Genomic DNA, 20,105 nt, shown 5'->3' with positions numbered 1-20,105 from the left:
ATTGTGAGATAAAGTGTCACAAATGAGCTTTTTTAGATTTTTTTTATCCTGTGGCGGAAACGAGTTTCCATAGGTTACAGACATAAGTGCTGAGAATAAATAACATGATCCATTGAAGGAAATGCCAGATTAGTAGATATAGAAAAAGAAAAGCATGAAGAGAATTGTGGTCTTCTAATTTTAGAGAAGATAAATAATTAATGGCCCTTAAGCAGAAGAAACAGTCAATTAAAACTGCATAATTAAAGGTTAGTCATTCATTGATGATGGCAGCGCTGCTAGCAGTTGTTTTTGATTTTCTTTATATTTTAGATCACTATTTTATTGCTGCCAGCAGGCTGAAGCATCCTGATAAAACCTAAAAGTGTTCCAGAGCAGATTTTGGAAGGCAGCTGACGGTGTTCAGGTGGATAATTTCTTGGAGGGAAAAATCATTCATTCATGAAACCTAGCAGGCCTGGACCTGGAGAGTGTGACAGCACAACCACTGTTCATAAACATCTCAAATAGGGAAGAGTAATGACATTGCTAGTCTGACAGCTGTGCAAAAACCACTTCAGTTAGAGCTACAGAGAGGGCAATGCTGTTGCGGTTGTCACGTCAAATTTGACAATTTCATAGCAAGACCTGGAATCTTTTCCAAAGCACATAACAATAGCTCTGTTGTGTTCGAAAAGGGGAGTAATCTGTTTGTGTTCAAATCTGATGCCTTGAAAAATAACAATAGTGGGACACCAATACTAGTAATTGCACAGAATACAATAAACTGAGCCTTGAACAACAACTAAAGACTACATTTAACAAGCTCAAAGTAAGCACTTTCTAGAACTTCTGCTACCTTTAGCCACAGAATTAGACACGCTCCTTCTTTCTACAACAATATAATTACAAGTCAAGCATCTGTTTTTAGCCTTTTGAAACTCAATATCCTAGCAGCCTTGAAAAGTGATGTTCACTCTTTGCTTCTTAATTTTCTTCGGTCCTCCCATTCTTTTAAGGGCGTTTAAGCCGTGAAAGATGAGAAATCACAAACATGTTGCACCTTCCAAATTCATGAAAATGCTACAAATTAATCTCGCACTTCCAGCTTCCCATATAGGAACTGCCCGCTGAGAATGCGCAAAATTATTGACAAGCGCCTCAGCACTTTCTGATTAGCTAAATAAAGAATCTTTTTATTTTAATGTTTAAAGAGACAAAGGTTTTTACAGAAATTGGCATAACAGGTTAGTTATTTATTTCACTGATATATTTCATAGAATAGTAGGATCTATTTCTGCACACCATTCCATAAAACTTACTTACAGTACCAAACACCTTTAATATCATATAAATATAAAAGAAATATATATTTAAATATATTTCTTTTACAACCTGAAGTGAAGTATGAATCATATATATTCATATAGTCCACTATAGATATGCAGACATGCACATGTTGAGAGAAATGCAGTTTGTAATGTCATTAATTTAATGCAGAATTAATTGAGTACACCTATAATCAATTTATGTCCCTTGTTGTTTTTCTTGGTTTCATACTTAATGACTACTTTAGAGTCTCAAACTAAACCTGCTTTTGTCTTTAAAGTAGGCAGAATTTTTGCATTATGATTTCAGTAGAGTACTGGAAACAGTCCTTGGGGACTTTTGTCCATGCTGACTCACTCCATGCAGTTTCTGCAGACTTTTCGGGCTGCACATTCATACTTTAAAACCTTCCATTCCACTTCCACAGATCTGAAGGACAAGAGTACATTCTGAAAATGGCTAGTTAGTGGCTATATGGGGGTACACCTAATCAAAGCAGTGCTCAGGCAAACTACGTAATTCGGACGATGGTCGGTTGATCTAATGTGTCACAAGAAAACATTTCCAGGGCTGTTACACCAGCGTCACCACTGTGCCCTGTTGACACAAGGCAGGAAGGATGTGTGGATTTATGATGTGCCAGATTCTGACCATACCATCTGCCTTTCGCAGGCAGGATTTTGCAGGCCATGCAGTGTCTATCCAATTTTAGCTATTCAGATTTGGTGATCATGTGTGAATTGTAGCCTGTTTTTTCCTCTTCTCAGCTGGAACTAAGCTTCTTTGCTTAGGATTAGGAAAGAAACTTGGAAGAGCTGCACACAACCCTACAGACAACAGATTCATCCTCACAACAGCATGTCTGCTGCTTATATTCAGTTAAGTTACAACTTTAATATACACTGCAAAAATTTGGAATAATTAAGTTTTTTTTAAATGTTTTTTCACCATGACTGCATTTATTTGATCAAAATTACAGCAAAACATTTTTTACTTGTGAAATATTATTACAATTTAATATAACTGTTTTATATATATATTTCTATTTCTGACATTCAAAAGTGTGGGGTAAGTAAGATTTAAATAAATAAATGAATACAAATAATTACTTTTATTCAGCATGTACACATTAAATTGTTTAAAAGTGACAGTAAAACATTTATATTGTTACAAAACTGTCTACTTCAAATAAACGCTTTTCATGGATATTTCTATTCATCAACGAATCCTGAAAAAAAAAATGTATCCGTTTCCACAAAACAAAAAATAATAATAATTAATATTAAGCAAAAAACATTTTTTTCAACATTGTGTCACGCCCCTGGACTGTCTTTGTTGTGATTTCCCTCCCCATGTGCTCCGTGACCCAGTTTCTCCCGTCTAATTAGTCATTCTGTTCACCTGCGTTCCTCCAAATTCCCTCGTTATCCTGTGTATTTAAGCCCCAGTCTGTTCAGTCTGTGTTTGTCGGGTCTACTTGTTGGATTACGTGTGTTTACCCCTGTTCCTGTTGTGAATTTACCCCTGTGATTCTCTATTTAAATACCGTTTATGTTATCCACATCTCCATCGTTCCTTCCAGCAGCGAATCTTGACACATCGATAATATTAAGAACCATTAATAATAATTGAGCCCTAATAATAAAGCACCAAATCAGGATATTAGAATAATTTCAGAAGGACCATGAGACAATGAAGGCCACTGAAATTACTGCTGAAAATTCAGTTTTGACATCACAGGAAAAATATATTTTAAAATTTACAGAAATAGAAAACAGAAATATTTGTGTATACAATATCACCTTTTTCACTGTATTTTGATCAAATAAATGCAGTCTTGGTGAGCATGACACTCATCTCTGATCTTGTATTTAATGTTCACATCATATGATGATAAGACTGATCCCAAGACATCTATGTAGAATTTACATTTACATATTAGTGTCTGCGCAACTCCCTGATGCCATCAGTGATGACTACCTGGAAGACAACATAAAATATTTAAACACTGACTGTGACTGACATTCATGTGTGGTTGCTTGCATATTCTTAATGTGTATCCCAGTATTATTTTACCAGAGTTTATTCGCCTAATCGCTTCCTTCCAACTCCTCATCAAGGGACCCTGTGGTTATTAAATTGCCCCTCAACTTTTAGTATGCATCTGGACTTACAGGTGGCAGATTGGCAGCTGCACAGCGTCAGTAGGAATAGAATTAATTTGACTTTACTGCACAGAGCTTTAAGAGGTTTATTTTTATTCAGAAAGCTCATGACAAAAAACAAATGTGCACAAAAATGTGGTATTTGGTACTTTTTATTGTAGACAGCATGATTAACATTCACCAGATTTGCAAATGGAAAAGTGACATGTTGTGTTTAGGGGTTCTGTACACATAAAATATGAAATATTACTAAAGTTTGGTTTTTCAAAGTGATTTAAGATTTAAGTAAAACTGTAATATAGAAATACTATGAGGAATGCTTTACCGACCAGTACGGTTACTTGCATATGAATAATGTTCGAGACTATAAATGAATCATATGCAACTGAAACCATTATATATATATATATATATATATATATATCCTCAAAGGAACATTCAGTGTTCAGTGAAAAATTCCTAACATTTCAAAAATCCACTATGAAGGACCTTTTGTGGAATGGAAAGATTCCATGGATGTTCTTCATGAAACCATAGATGCCAATAAGGAACCTTTCATTTTAAGAGCTTCTTAGAAAAAATATATGTTGTTAAAATTCTATACAAACAAAATTGACTTGACATGACTTGATGTTATTCTGAATGATGTATGCTTCTGATAAAAATGATTATGCATTGCGAAATGAAAACAGACCTCCTGTGTGCAACAATAATACAGAACCCTCTAGTGGTCACATGAAGATCTGTAGCAAGTGTGCGACGCGTCACCAAGTTCTCAGAGCTGGAGGAGGAGACCTGGAGCACTGGGGTCCACATTGAGTCTCTGTAATCCAGTTTGGAGTGGTGGCTGAGGATGCCACCAGAAGTAGCCTCTCCATAAGACCTGCAGTGCATCGACACTGTGGTTGTATTGACTTGGGAGCTTATTAGTTGCTTAATAGTTTATTCTACCTCAAAAACTAGTTTAAAAACAGTTTAAATTATAGTTCAGGTTATGCCACCACAGAAAATTGTAGGTGTAACGAGATGTTTTAAAGGAAACATTTTATAAATAGACTACATCTCACAAAGTAACGGATCCATCTGAAGAATCTGGACACCTTCCAAGAGTGATGATGAAGATAAAACTCACCTTTTATTTATTGTATTTATTTATTTAGTCATTTAGCAGACGCTTTATCCAAAGCGACTTACAAATTCACCTTGAACCGACCAGTCAACACCTTCGGACCAAACCAGTAAAAGTCGTCTTTATGGAGTTTCAAAATGACATTTTCTAAACTGCTGAACGAGAGCAAGGATGAATTCCTCTCGGACTTTCTCTCCAACATCAGCAACACCACCTGTGAGAGCATCACCCTCGATTCTCAAGTCATCGGTGTCGGAATCTTTCTGGCCGTTTTCATTCTGCTGGCGATCGTCGGAAACATTTTGGTTATTCTCTCGGTGCTGTGCAACAAACATTTGCAAACGGTCACCAACTTCTTCATTGTGAACCTGGCCATCGCGGACCTTCTGCTTAGTATCATCGTCCTGCCGTTTTCCGCGTCTCTGGAGGTGTTGGGATGCTGGGTGTTCGGTCGGGTCTTCTGCAACATCTGGGCAGCGGTGGATGTGCTCTGTTGCACGGCGTCTATTTTAAGTTTGTGCATTATATCTATAGACAGGTACATCGGAGTTAAACACTGTCTGAAATATCCCACTATCATGACTGAACGGAAAGCAGGTGTCATACTCGTATTGGTCTGGGTTTCTTCAATGGTGATTTCAATCGGACCGCTTTTGGGATGGAAAGAGCCCCCACCTTCTGATGAGAGCATCTGCAGCATCACGGAGGAACCGGGTTATGCTCTGTTCTCCTCTTTATTCTCCTTCTACCTCCCGCTCATGGTGATTTTAGTCATGTACACGAGAGTATACATCGTGGCCCGCAGGACTACAAAAAGTTTGGAAGCGGGTGTGAAACGGGAGAGAGATAAATCAATGGAAGTGGTGCTGCGGATACATTGCAGGAGCATACCGGAGGATTCGCGCACGAGCTCGAAAACCAAAAATCACCCGTTCCGAAGTTCACTGTCTGTGAGACTCATGAAGTTCTCTAGGGAGAAGAAAGCTGCTAAAACCCTCGCCATCGTCGTGGGGATGTTCATTCTTTGTTGGCTGCCGTTTTTCTTCGTTTTGCCTTTGGGTACGTATGAGTTATTCTCTGTCTGGTGTGAGTTTTTGAACGATACCTAATCTTCAAGCAAAAATAAAAACGTAACTTGATGCTTTACATTTTAAAAATGACATCAAAGTAAACTACGTCACATTTCACTTTTTGGTCTCTCAAAACACATAAAACCGAATTGAAATAACAGAAATGTGACAAAGTAAATGGGTGTACACAGTACTAGTGGAATTTATATTAATTTTCACTTATCATAATGGAATTAAATGAATCCTCTAATTATCAAATAAGATCTTACTGGATAAAATGTAATGTCAACATTATGATTATTATTATTATATTGGACAGTTAAATTAGAGAGCTATGGGAGTTTTCCCACTTTTTCCTGCTAGGAAAAATGTGTTCTTAACTTGTTTTGTATTATGTTGTTCCGGTATGAGACGATTCTCATTAAGAAACAGGATTGGTTCCAAATTCTGATAAAAAAAAAATCCAATCGATTTTTTGACTATGAAGAAACAGGATTGGTTCCAAATTTTGATTAAAAAAAAAATTCCAATCGATTTTTTGACTATGATAAAACAAATTATTCTTTTTATTTATTTTTTTGTTAACTATATCGTTCGTACTTTTAAAAAAGCTAGGATTTGAAAGAAAGAAAAAGCACTTAATAATTTTGCAACTGGCGTGACACAGGAGTTGATTATTTTTACAGTATGATCAGTTTTATTCCTTAAGATGCATAGATGCATATAAAAATACACATTTATTTCGACACTGTGTTAATGTTTTACTCCGTGGTTAGGCGAAACAGAAATGTGCGAAATGTGTAACCTGATATAAAGCACGAGAGCTGTTATGTCATCATGACTTTTCTCACTGACGAAAGCAGTTCCATGCGTCACTTTTCTATTACACTGACAGTTAATATGATTAAATTAAATGGCAAATGTGTGCACATGGTATGAATGGGGTTTTGAGCAGGATTTGACAGCAGATCCACCTCGAAGTATTTGAGGGTAGATTATATGTGTTACACTTGATATTAACGCTATTGGTCTTTGTTTTGGAGACCACTTTGCTCTTTAGGATTTAAATAAATAAGAGTGCATGTTGGAGTGCAAGAACAAATGCAAAATCAGCCAAATACAACCCAATACATGATCATATGTACTAAACCAAATAACCAAAACAGATTTGTGCAATTACTGACTCCAAAACGTTGACTGATTGATAAATAAATAAATATATATATAAATAAAGACCAGCTGGGCATTCTGCTTATATATGGTTAGAAAGCATTAAGAAAAAAATTATAAAATACAATATCAATTTAAGTGTGGGCTGAAATAAAGCCTCTCTACTCCTAACAAAGAGCTTCATTCTTTATGCCACAATATGTTGAAAAATAGCTTTTGTTTGATAAATTACCTTTATTAAAATGTTGCCTTCATGTGTGACCACCATGATGTAGCTCCACATAACAAAAGTTCACACACTGACCTGTATGCTGTCAAAACAAAGCAATAATAATGAAGGCAGGAGTGAAAGACTTGTGACGTGACATGTGGCCAAGTATGGTGACCCATACTCAAAATTAGTGCTCTGCATTTATCCCATCCAACGTGCACACACCGTGAACACACACCCAGAGCAGTGGGCAGCCATTTTTTTGCTGCGGTGCCCGGGGAGCAGTTGGGGGTTCGGTGCCTTGCTCAAGGGCACCTCAGTCGTGGTATTGAAGGTGGGAGCGAGCGCTGTACATTCACTCCCCCCACCTACAATCCCTGCAGGTACGAGATTCGAACCCACAACCTTTGGGTTACGAGGCCGACTCTCTAACCATTAGGCCACGACTTCCCCATGTGAGAGACTTATGAGCGATTTTCCTCTTTATAAAGGCAATGGCATGGAGAGTTCATTAGAACATGCTTTGTTTCCTCACGAATCATGCAATCACTTCTCCTCACATTTTCCAATAACTTATAGCAGTTTCTTTGTAACAGTACATCTTCTCACAATATCCCCTCACCCTTCTATCAGAAATCAAAAGGTTTCCATGTCCTTAAGTAGCCAAGAATGAGTTGCAGCTCATTTAGTTATATTACACATGATTTTATTATATTAACACACTAAACACAATAATCAAATGATAAAAAAAAAAATATCAGTAATTGCAAATGGTTCAAACATTTTTCTATAAAACACTGGCAGTCCGCAGACATGTATCAAAATCTTCCTGTCATCAAACCCCTTGAACATACATTCTGTTGGCCCACACAATTATAAAGTTCATAACTATAACTGTATATAACAGGGTTAATAACTATAACTGTTCCTGCATAGAAAAAAAAAAGATTTTGGGATATTCATAATGCAGAGTTGATTAATTGTCATCTGTATGCTCAATCAAAGATCACCCATGGGAGTCTGAAGCATAGACATTAAATGCAGTGTTCCAGTCACGCAACCATTACCCAAGATTATGTCACAGAGGCCAAAAAAATGTGCTAGAACTGGGAAAAACAGTCTCTTATTACATTAAACAAATTTTGGTCTTGCTGACTTCATTGTCTGAGGCATGAAATGGTTACATCTTAAGTAGCAAACAAATAACAACAATTACCATTTTGACTATTATTAGCCATTTATAATTAAAATATACATTAAAAATAATAAAAATACATGGCTGGCATTGTACATTCCCCACAATATATTGGTTTCCCCCCAAACCCACAATCCCATCCATCTCCAGGGTATTCCAAGAGTGTGGTTTTTGCCTGTCCCTGCTGGTATTCCACTCACAGTCACTGTGGGGAAAAATAGGGCAGCAGTGGTTGATAACACTATTAACAGCTATTAACGAGTTAAAGAGGATGCTTTCATTTTCCAAAGCCTCAGCAATAGCCAGCCACCAGGACAGGGGAGGGATATGACATGGCTTAGATCCACACGTACATTGCAGAAGCACAAACTGTGAGGAACCGTGTTATAATGACAGAAATGAGGGATTGGCTGATGTTAAACCTTGCTTCAATGTGAAGGCATTTGGAAATCTGGGGGAAAATTCTTAAGTTACATCTGGTAATTAAAAAAAAAAAAAAAGAAAGAAAAAGTGCTATTTTGATTTATTTACACTGCTAAAATGCTTGATTTTGATTGGTCATTCAGTGGCCTCCCCCATTGCCCATGGCAACACTGTACACTCTTAAAAATGCTGGGTTATTTCAACCCAATTTTGGGTCAAATATGGACTAACCCAGCTGCGCAGACATGTATCAAAATCTTCCTGTCATCAAACCCCTTGAACATACATTCTGTTGGCCCACACAATTATAAAGTTCATAACTATAACTGTATATAACAGGGTTAATAACTATAACTGTTCCTGCATAGAAAAAAAAAAGATTTTGGGATATTCATAATGCAGAGTTGATTAATTGTCATCTGTATGCTCAATCAAAGATCACCCATGGGAGTCTGAAGCATAGACATTAAATGCAGTGTTCCAGTCACGCAACCATTACCCAAGATTATGTCACAGAGGCCAAAAAAATGTGCTAGAACTGGGAAAAACAGTCTCTTATTACATTAAACAAATTTTGGTCTTGCTGACTTCATTGTCTGAGGCATGAAATGGTTACATCTTAAGTAGCAAACAAATAACAACAATTACCATTTTGACTATTATTAGCCATTTATAATTAAAATATACATTAAAAATAATAAAAATACATGGCTGGCATTGTACATTCCCCACAATATATTGGTTTCCCCCCAAACCCACAATCCCATCCATCTCCAGGGTATTCCAAGAGTGTGGTTTTTGCCTGTCCCTGCTGGTATTCCACTCACAGTCACTGTGGGGAAAAATAGGGCAGCAGTGGTTGATAACACTATTAACAGCTATTAACGAGTTAAAGAGGATGCTTTCATTTTCCAAAGCCTCAGCAATAGCCAGCCACCAGGACAGGGGAGGGATATGACATGGCTTAGATCCACACGTACATTGCAGAAGCACAAACTGTGAGGAACCGTGTTATAATGACAGAAATGAGGGATTGGCTGATGTTAAACCTTGCTTCAATGTGAAGGCATTTGGAAATCTGGGGGAAAATTCTTAAGTTACATCTGGTAATTAAAAAAAAAAAAAAAAGAAAGAAAAAGTGCTATTTTGATTTATTTACACTGCTAAAATGCTTGATTTTGATTGGTCATTCAGTGGCCTCCCCCATTGCCCATGGCAACACTGTACACTCTTAAAAATGCTGGGTTATTTCAACCCAATTTTGGGTCAAATATGGACTAACCCAGCTGTTGGGTTACATTTTTTTATTACATTTTTAACCCAAAAGTTGGGTTAGTCCATATTTGACCCAAAGTTGGGTTGAAACAACCCAGCATTTTTGAGAGTGTATAATTGTCCACTCATCCAGGTAACTACAACCAGCGCTACTTTCAAATTTCTCATTGTGGAAATTTGTCTTTGCTTTGTCTTGTTTCATACAAATGCAATTGTCTCAATTGTCATTGTGGTACTTATTACAGGTAGGATTATGGGTTAATTTAAACTCAATTCAGTGTTTCGTGTCCACATATTTTTGTGAGTAGCCATGCAATAAGTGAGCGAAGTACAATCAGCCAGTCATTACTACAAAATGAACCACTTCATGGTGATACAAGAACCCTCTAATCCTCTTATATAATTTTAATTTGTGTGGTACAAGTTTTTAAAACGACAAGTCTACCCTCTAAATGATGGTCACATTTTTGGCATCAACATGCCCACCATGTTATTGTTGTGATCAGGGCAGGACTTATGGGGCCGGGGGCCCCTGGGCTTGAGGTTATGTTTGGGCCCCATACCTATACTACAAATGCCCTCAACTAGAACATTATTATGGAGTAACACAAAATACACAAAAATTAAAATATGCTTTCAGGTTCATATACTGTATACAATTAAAAGGCAACATGTCTAGCCTAATCAAAGTTTAGATGTAATATTAAATAGTCACTATAAGTAGTAGATTTATTAGTAGATTTATCACTATAAATAGTAGATTTTTCCGTACTGCTGGTTCGTCTGGTCAGAGGAGAACTGGCCCCCCGACTGAGCCTGGTTTCTCCCAAGGTTTTTTCTCCATTCTGTCACCGATGGAGTTTTGGTTCCTTGCCGCTGTCGCCTCTGGCTTGCTTAGTTGGGGACACTTCATTTCCAGCGATACCGTTGACTTGATTGCAAAGATACTATTTAAACTGAGCTGGATGTTGACATCACTGAATTCAATGATGAACTGTCTTTAACTGAAAAATTTGTGTTTACTATTGTCATTTTGCATTATTGACACACTATTTTCCTAATTAATGCTGTTCAGTTGCTTTGACACAATCTGTATTGTTAAAAGCGCTATATAAATAAAGGTGACTTGACTTGACTATAATACAATAAACAGGATGTGATCTCTCAGTTGAGAGATCAAAACCCTGAAATAGCACTGAGCAGAAAAAAACAAAGAGATGTATTATGAAACTGTATTGTCATATCTGTGTCCTTTTATGTCAGATTCTTAAATTTAATAAATTCAATCTGAATAAAAAAAACATGTTGGCTATTAACAATCAAATGAAATCACTATAAACAAAATCCATAGATGGATTTTGCATAAGTTATGTTAAGTTTAAATACAACATTTTAATGTAGAAATATTAAATGATTGCAAATAATGAGTTACTTTTTGAAATATGAAACTACAACTGCCAGTAGGTGGCAGCAAGTGACTGTCTTAATGAGCGAGTTGAATCCTTAAATCAACCGATTTGTTTAAAATGCTAATTCATTTAACTTAGCAAACTAATGTACTTACAGCCTGTTTGAACCATTTACTGGTCCGTGTAATGCTGAGAAACAAAACACTGTGTTGCTCGGAGACGCATTGATGGGGCAAAACAGAATTTTGTGTCTGAAAGTTACTCAGTAACTTGTTGTTTATTGTACATTTGCGATCGTGCAGATATTCGTAAAAACAGCACTCTAGTTTGTGTGATTGTCTAACTCCTATATCGTAGGCATTCACTCATTAAATGCAGGGTTCGTTCAACCAATAAATTTCAATGACTTTTAAGGCAATATTTATGACCAAATGCTCCATTATTTTACACAAATGTTCAGATTTATCATAGCATATGCTAAGGAAAATTAATGATTATTAATGCTATTTGTTTGCTTTCTAATAAGCACAGGCTGCGACTGTGCCAGATGTTACTTCATGCAGAGAACATAAGTTAGGCTACATAATCACATAACTCAATGCCAGAATGTTAAGTATATTGTAATTTGCTTAGCCAGTATTATAAATTAAACTCTTAGTATACCTGCTGTCTGTCAGTCTGTGTTAAAGAACAAAAGAAAAAAATCACTCTGCTCAAATCTGCTCTTGACTAAATAACTTTTTTATATTTAATATGGATTAATATATAAATCTAATCTATATCTATGACTTAATACATCATAGTATTTTGTTCCTGAATAGTAGCAGCTACTGTTAGTTTTAGGCTAGCCTACCTAAAAAAGTTAAAACACAGTTTGGTTAATTTGTATCCTTGTGCTATTGCTTATAACTTGTTCATGTATTACTGACCGTTTAATTGTCTTTATGTAACATTATTTATTAAAATGCAAGGTTACTTGAGTCAGAAACAATGAAAACAATAACTTTTTCTTGAGGTGTTTGCCATGCGGCTTCGTGTGCTCGGCGCTTTGGATGTGACCGTGAGCGCCCAGAAAACTAGTTTGGCGCGCACAGTACCGACTGTTTTAAAAAGACTTAAAAAGACGTGCAAATAATAAACTTTTGTGATGATGCAACACTGACCCGATTATTAGGCAAGTGACAGTCCTGTAAACTGAGCGAAAGTCTTGTATGGCAGCCTACAGCAGCTCTCTTAGTGCAGACGAGATGTGCTAATGTGAGGCAATTTTGAGAGAGCCTGTCAAAATTATCTTGAACTTTTCTGACCCAAGCTGTTATGTTGGCCTTTAATACATTTACATCAAACTGACACAGAATGCAGCTTGACAGAAACTTACACATGTAGCCAATAACCACAGACCATGGTAAAATAGGTCTTGGGGTGATCACTATTAGATGAGACAACTTTAACATGTGGCTACCTGCCAAAACACTCCTATAGCTCAAGTGGCCCTTGCCAGGCAAATGCATTGCTAGAAAGCAAAGACCGCCAGCATGCGTTCAACACTCTCAGCTTACAGGTGTAAATAAATTGCCTACCTGACTGCTCCATCACTTGTGAAATGTTTTTCACACTAGGAAAAAGGGTTATTTTAAGAACTGTTCCCTGAAAGGTTTTTTGAGGAACCCAGAATAGTTCTTATATGGCATTATTGTGATAACCACCTTTTGGATACTTTATTTTTTAAGAGTGTAAAGCAGAACAAGAATGTTGGGAAAGCCACATTGGATATAAGTGCCAACTGAACCTATTTGCTTAACTTAATAATTAGGCCGACACAGTGAGTTCACATGCAAAATGTAGAAATTTCTACACTTCCCATGCCCTTTTGTTTAATCATTTAAAAAATATTTTGTCTTACTGATTATGCTTTCAGCTACCACTAAATGTCTACTTCTAGTTTGTCTTGCTTTTCTAAATCCTTTTAGCAGAATTCCTCACAAGTTCCACTAAAATCTAAACAGCAAATCTGAAAAAGTCAGAAGACCCTTTTTTTCTACAGTGTAAGTACACGGAATGGTTCCAGATTGCCCCAGAGTAAGGGCTGCCACATTGTACATGATGCTCTGGCTAAAAGGACATTTTCTTTCAGTAGCTAGCAAACATCCTGCTTGGTGTGTCTCATAATCACAACAATTACCATAAAGGAGCTTTCCAGGGACTGGCTTTCATCTCAGAGTCACAATTGCAACCAATTGACGACCTCTAGCCAAGAGGGAGAACAGCATTTATTTTTGTTCATCAAAATCTGTTTCAACAAGACCGCGCTATTCCCAGTCCATTCTTACTACCTATTCCCTCTAGTGCTATTTTTATACATCTCCGCTGACAGGGAGGTGTTCTGACCTCTCGTGACACTGAAATGCATGGCATGGGCGATGACAACTGTTTTATGTGTGAGATAATGCAGCGCTAGCCTCCTCTCACTTCCTGTGGGGAAGGAACAAGGCAAGGAGGAGATATTGGCAACATATGTGGTGTCTGTCGAAGGTGCAGCGGAAATGTGCAGGTAGTGTAGATGTGTGGGAGGAGAGGATGTGAAGAGAGACACTATGTAGAGAGATTCCATGTGAGCCCAGATCTATCCAGCCCAAATCGCATGATCTGTATCTTAAGTTTGTGCAGGCCTGCTGTAACTAAAAGACTGATTTGGCTTTTGTTTAATGGAAAGGTTCTATGGATGATAAAGGTTCTTCATGGAACCACCAATGCTAATTAAGAACCTATATTTTTAAGAGTGGGGGTGAGTTCATTTTGGGTGAATTATCCATATTTAATATGTGATTCTGGTTTGATTGTGAACAATTCATTGGTGCATGTTATTCCAAAGAAAGCCATTTATTTTTGTAATCTTTGATCAGAATGCAACAACTTGCTTCTCCTCTGTAATGACTTTCTATTTCCACTGACGTCAGGTTGGCTAATGATAACCAATAGCCAAATAGCTATTTAAGTAATGTTTTATAAAGCCTGCATTTGGTCCGCCCACTTTTCACAATCCAATCAATTCCCAATGGATAAAATCAAATCTTGCCTTGCATTTTTTTCTTTAAACATCCCTCACTCACAAACGCATCAAAATTATAATGCAGTGAAATGGGTTGCAAATGGCAGTTCATGTTGATTATAATGACTAATGGCCTTGTGTGGCCAGTCTATCAAAGGTAACAGTGCTGTTTGGTTTGAAGGAGAATTGGGGAATGACATATTGGCATCGCTCCCACATCTCCTACAGGCAGAAAAAAACAGAAATAGTTTCAAAAAGATATTGAGAAGACATGCCACATACTATTTAATATGCATTAGACTTCTCCAGCGAGCTGAAGGAAAAAAACAATGTGCAAAGTATATAATCTGTCTGCTGGGTATAATTAGGCAAACATGATTTAAAACGGTGAACTCACGGATTTGAACTTTTCAATGTGTAGGAGGAGTATGGTAGCTTCAGGCTAAGTTTACTTGAGCCACAGTGTTATTTCCCATGCAAATAATCTTGCTTGAGCCGATAACTAAATGTTTTTCCACCTCTCTCTCTTTCTTTGCGTCCTCAGGCTCTTTTTTCCCAGCTCTGAAGCCCTCTGAGATGGTGTTCAAAGTAATCTTCTGGTTGGGCTACTTCAACAGTTGCATTAACCCCATAATTTACGCCTGCTCGAGTAAGGAATTCCAGCGTGCCTTCACCCGTTTGGTGCGCTGCCAGTGCCAGCGCCACCACCGCATCCTGCGTCGGTTCTACGACCAGCGCTGGAGAACAGCCATGCGAGGAGCCCGGAGGGGCCCACACAGAGACTACTGCTCTGGATTTCCCTTTCATGAGCAGTGCGGTAACTCTATCTATTCCTGCCAGAGCAAGAGCCAGCCTCTTAGTCTGAAGAGCTGGAGCTTCTTCCCCCCTTTACAGAACTCTTCCTTCCAGCTGAAGGAGAAAATGAACAATCTTTCCAATAAGATTAAGAACGGGACGGGGAAGAGTAGCACGTCTGCTCTGGCCCGGACAGAGATTGACACGGTCTCCATGGGGATCTATAACAACTGCGTCGATCAGAGCGGCTACCAGATCTACGACCTCACAGAGTGCTACGGCCTGAAGGAAACAGACATCTAAACAAAGACAGAGATTACGGACTGTTCTTTCTTAGAGCTCTGACCCATTGCCAGTTCTTAATTGTTTTATTTTTTTTCCTCAAAGACTAGTATTCTTGTTATGTTTTAAAGTGCTAGCTTCAACACAGTTGAGAAGCAAATAGGAGGAAAAATGACAAGGACAATGTGTGTTAAAGGATATTCATGTATTTTTACATGGATAATTTAAACATATTTCTTTCAAAGTGGGAAAAGTACACTGAATGGAAAAATTATGAGGGAAAATATATTTATCTGCACTGGATCAGAACGAAAAGACTCATAGCTGCTGGGTATCTGTATACTGTGCTGTCCATGTGACATTTGAGAAATAAACTGTCTGATGTTTCAAACTCCAGCAACTGTTTGAACTGGATTCACAAAGAGAGATTGTTACAATTTCTTTGACGTTTTGTCCATTAAGTGTGAATGGAAAACATATTTGACTGATATACTCGAGAGACTGGTGAATCCATGACTGTGATTCGCAGATTGCTGTGGAATTCACTTTTAAATGATTCAAAATTGATTCAGAGGTACATACCTTTAGATTTTGTGCAGATGTTTTCAGTATTACAGAGGGTAGTTCAATACTGTGCTATTCATATGCTATTCTCATTTCAACCATGAGATTTAAGTCATCCCTAAAAGAACCAACAGTGAAAAAAAAAAAAAAGAATCAAAATTGATGGACTCCAACTCAGCTTTTGTGTTGTTGAGAAAAGCTTTGGGTTTCTTTGTAATGCTGATGTGATAATGTCTTTCAGTGTCAACTATTAAACATAATAAATCTGAAAAGAGCATGCAGTTGATCAAATATGTGTATTTGTTGAATCCTGAAAACAATGAATCCATTTTATTCAAACAACCATCCCATAGGAAAGAAAAATCAGATTAGATCCCTTAAATAATGTAATTTGTAGCCATGATTACATTGAAATCAAATACCTATCTTATCAGACTTTTCTTCTGAGAAATACTTAAAGCACACCCAAATGAAAGTCAATCATCATTTACTCACCCTCATGTTGTTCTAAACTCGTAAGACTTAGTTGGGACTTGGTTAGTTTTCGAACACAATTTAAGATATTTTCCCTCCATCCAAGGTAACCAAAATTACATAGAACAAATTCAAATTAATGAAGCAGTTTGATCCAAGTCTTGTGCAGAGATACAATGGCTATATCTCATGATAACTCGTATGTATTTTACGTAAAATGAGGTTCCATAAAACATACATTTACTTACGTTTTTACAGGCACTAAAACGTACAATACTGACGTATTTTCAGCATCTAAACGTAAAAATACTTTTAAACGTACAAAACTGACGTATTGATGACACCTAAAAATGAATCCTTATGAATATTGAAATTGCATTATTAATTTTGTTTTGTTAGTTGTTTTTAGTTGTCATATCAATTACCTTGTTTTCAATTGCATTATTAAATTGTTTACTCGTTTACTTAACATGAAATGATAACATTTAGTTTTGTTGTGTGATTTCTGCTGCCAGCTCATTTCCTCATTTCCAGCTCATAATGTTAAACAAGACTTTACTTTAAATTAAATTAAATATTTAATTAAAAGTCTTATGGGTTTTGGAATAGCATGAGGATGAGTAAATGATGACAGCATTTTCTTTTTTTTTTGGGTGAACTATCCCTTTAAGATTAGTCACTACTCACATAGGCAAATTTGTGGCTCCTTTGTACGAAAGGTCAGATGTTCTTTCTTTCATTCAAGATGCTCTTTGGTGGAAAATTATGAAATCATGCCAGAGAACATGATTATTAAGGCTTTACAGTAACTTGTGGAGTTCATGCAGCTCAAGTGCTGCTGACGGGGACATACCAGATACTAAGACATCCTGAAACTCATTGCATGTCTCTGAAGAGAGTTAACAGTATTACATGTTGTGCTCAGATTTGTCAGGATGTGAAAACTCCACATTCATTTTATAACTTTGTACTCTTACTGCAGATCTCTTTCTCATCTCTTGTCTATTTTTATTTATCCAAGGAATTTTAGGAGAAACATCTGAGACAAAGTTGATACTTAACCAAACATTAACGAGAACTCTTATGATGTCTCCCGAGACATGAAAAAGAAGCTTCTGCACAACTAAATCAGTCAGCCTATCAACTGATTTATTGCAGCATTAATTGACTCATTAATGATGAAAAATCTAAGATGGCCAGTAGAGGTCACTGTTAATGTAAATGCATTGCAAATCATCTCAGGTTACGTATGTAACCATGGTTCCTTGAGGGAACAAGACGCTGCATCGGAGGACGCTTCGGGAACGCCTTTCAGCGTGACCGGCTCTGATCCTCATGTGTAATCAGTCCAATAGATGGGCGAGACGTCATGGGCGGGTGACGTAATGACCAGGAAGCTATAAAAGCATGTGCGGTTAAACCAGCGTCAGCTTCTAGGAGTGAAGCAAGCGCTGGCAGAGATGCCGAAAGTATGGCCCCGAGACGCAGCGTCTCGTTCCAACGAAGAGCCATGGTTGGGGTCGGATTTCTAGGCCATAGAACCTGACGATAGTTAGGGGCGTGAACCATCACGCAGCATCGCAGATGTCCTGCATCGAGACACCTGCCAAGAAGGCCTTTGAGGCCGCCACACTTCTGGTAGAGTGAGCCTTGACCCCAAGAGGCGAAGGGAGATCAGAGGACTCATAGGCAATAGAAATGCATCTACTATCGACTGAGGGTCTGTTTAGTAGCTGGAAGACCTCTCTTAGGGGGACCATAGCATACGAGCAGTTGGTCCGCCCTTCTCCACAGGGCAGCTCTGTGTACGCATGCGTCCAGTGCTCGCACTGGACACATACAGTTTAGCTTCTGCTGGTCTGGATCCCCAAAGAGAGGAGGACTGAGGGCCTGGAGTACGACAGGCCGTACCAGAGGCCTCAGCCTCAGCGCACCGCGGAGGAAACGTACACACTTTGTGAAAGTGCGGGGTGAGAGTGCAAGGCCGCCCCGAGCTGACTCTGCGTGCTTGCTCTCAAGCAGACAACAAACAAACTGTGTGTATCCCCACCCGTAAAGTAACGCGGGCAGGGAGGAACACACAGCCTGAACGCTGCCTGCCCTCGCCTAGGTGTCTGGTTTTGTCTTGAGATTTCGTGACAGACAACACTAAATAAGACTCACAAACCGATATCAAACTGACACGCACACAAAGCGCTTGCTGAATGACAAAAAGATGACGCTGGTTTCACCGCAAATGCTTTTATAGCTTCCTGGTCATTACGTCACCCGCCCGTGACGTCTCGCCCATCTATTGGAATGATTACACATGAGGTTCAGAGCCGGTCACGCTGAAAGGCGTTCCCGAAGCGTCCTCCGACACAGCTCAAGTTCCTGAAGAGGAATCCTAAAATTTTACAACAGAATTGGAAACACAATTGTTAATAGGTAGCATCTAAAAGCAGTCTGAATCATTTCACATTATGTTTAATTATAAAAGTGACAAGACTGTGGGTGTGAAGATGACTTGTGAGGATAACGTACTGTATGTGCGAACAAACTGTTTTTGAAAAGTGGTTTCCTTTTCCATTTAAGATTTCTGAGAACTTACTGAAGAGTAAATCACTGCGATTCCCTGTCCTCCCGTTTCTTGTGGATTACTCAAGACTAACACCAGCATAAATATCAGTTCCTATTAATGGGTTCCTATTGCTAAGCACTTGTATGTTTTGACCAGTGGTGGAAAGAGTACTGAAATAATACTCAATTACAAGTAAAAGTACTGGTGTCAAAACAGTACTTTAGTAAAGGTACAAAGTATTCCTCTCAAAAACTACTCAGAGTACTAGTTACTAGTTACTTTTTAGTCGGCGATATTTAATGAATTACCAAAAAAATATTCATTCATATCAAAGATCTATGTGGATAATAGCTAGAGTGACGGTTGGATTGGAGTGGTTAAGAATATCTGCTTGTTACATCTGATATCACGCTTCACCGCTTCTGGGTCCTAACGCTCTGCCAGACGCCACAAGAAAACAACAAACTGTGCTAACATACACCCACAATGTCATGCAATACTGAAAAATTATAACCCTAACCTAAATCTCCTTACTGAAATCCCAGATGGCCAGACAGTGATTCAGCTAAAATATTAGGAGGCATGGACCTGGAAACAGCAGTCCTTACGTCAATTACTTGACTTAAGAGGATTCTCCCGAAGCCGTCAAACTGACGTCATCAGAGCAAGAACACCATTCCAGAGCGGAAGTTACGACGGCAGACAATTTTTTTCCCCAGTGTATTGACTTGCACGGTTCAATTGTTCACCACAAGACTAGTAACTAAAAAGCACTAGCACTATGCTGTTGAGATAGTATTCTTAAGTGAAATGGGTAGAGGCATGGACCTGGAAACAGCAGTCCTTACGTCAATTACTTGACTTTGATTTCAAACTGAATTGAATTTGCAAAAAAAGACAAGTACACATTAAGTAATAAAATTATAAAACAAATGACCTCAATTCTGTTGGGGTATCTGAAATATGACACCACTAAATTTTTATAAGAATCAGAATCAGAAAGAGCTTTATTGCCAAGTATGTTTG

The 20,105-nt window shown here is 37.9% G+C and overlaps 1 protein-coding gene across 1 annotated transcript; it reads left to right on the top strand.

Moving 5' to 3' along the window:
* The first annotated feature begins 4,595 nt into the window (after nt 1–4,595).
* Nucleotides 4,596–16,315, top strand: LOC107692201 (alpha-1D adrenergic receptor-like). Its single transcript, XM_016491166.1, has 2 exons — nt 4,596–5,661; nt 14,949–16,315. Exons 1-2 carry the CDS (start codon nt 4,740–4,742, stop codon nt 15,500–15,502), a joined length of 1,476 nt encoding a protein of 491 aa, XP_016346652.1. The 5' UTR covers nt 4,596–4,739; the 3' UTR covers nt 15,503–16,315.
* Nucleotides 16,316–20,105: the final 3,790 nt, after the last annotated feature.

Source organism: Sinocyclocheilus anshuiensis, unplaced genomic scaffold (genome assembly GCF_001515605.1).
Source record: "Sinocyclocheilus anshuiensis isolate Anshui unplaced genomic scaffold, SAMN03320099.WGS_v1.1 scaffold322, whole genome shotgun sequence".
Taxonomy (NCBI): Eukaryota; Metazoa; Chordata; class Actinopteri; order Cypriniformes; family Cyprinidae; genus Sinocyclocheilus; species Sinocyclocheilus anshuiensis.
This window is presented reverse-complemented; position numbering and strand designations above follow the sequence as displayed.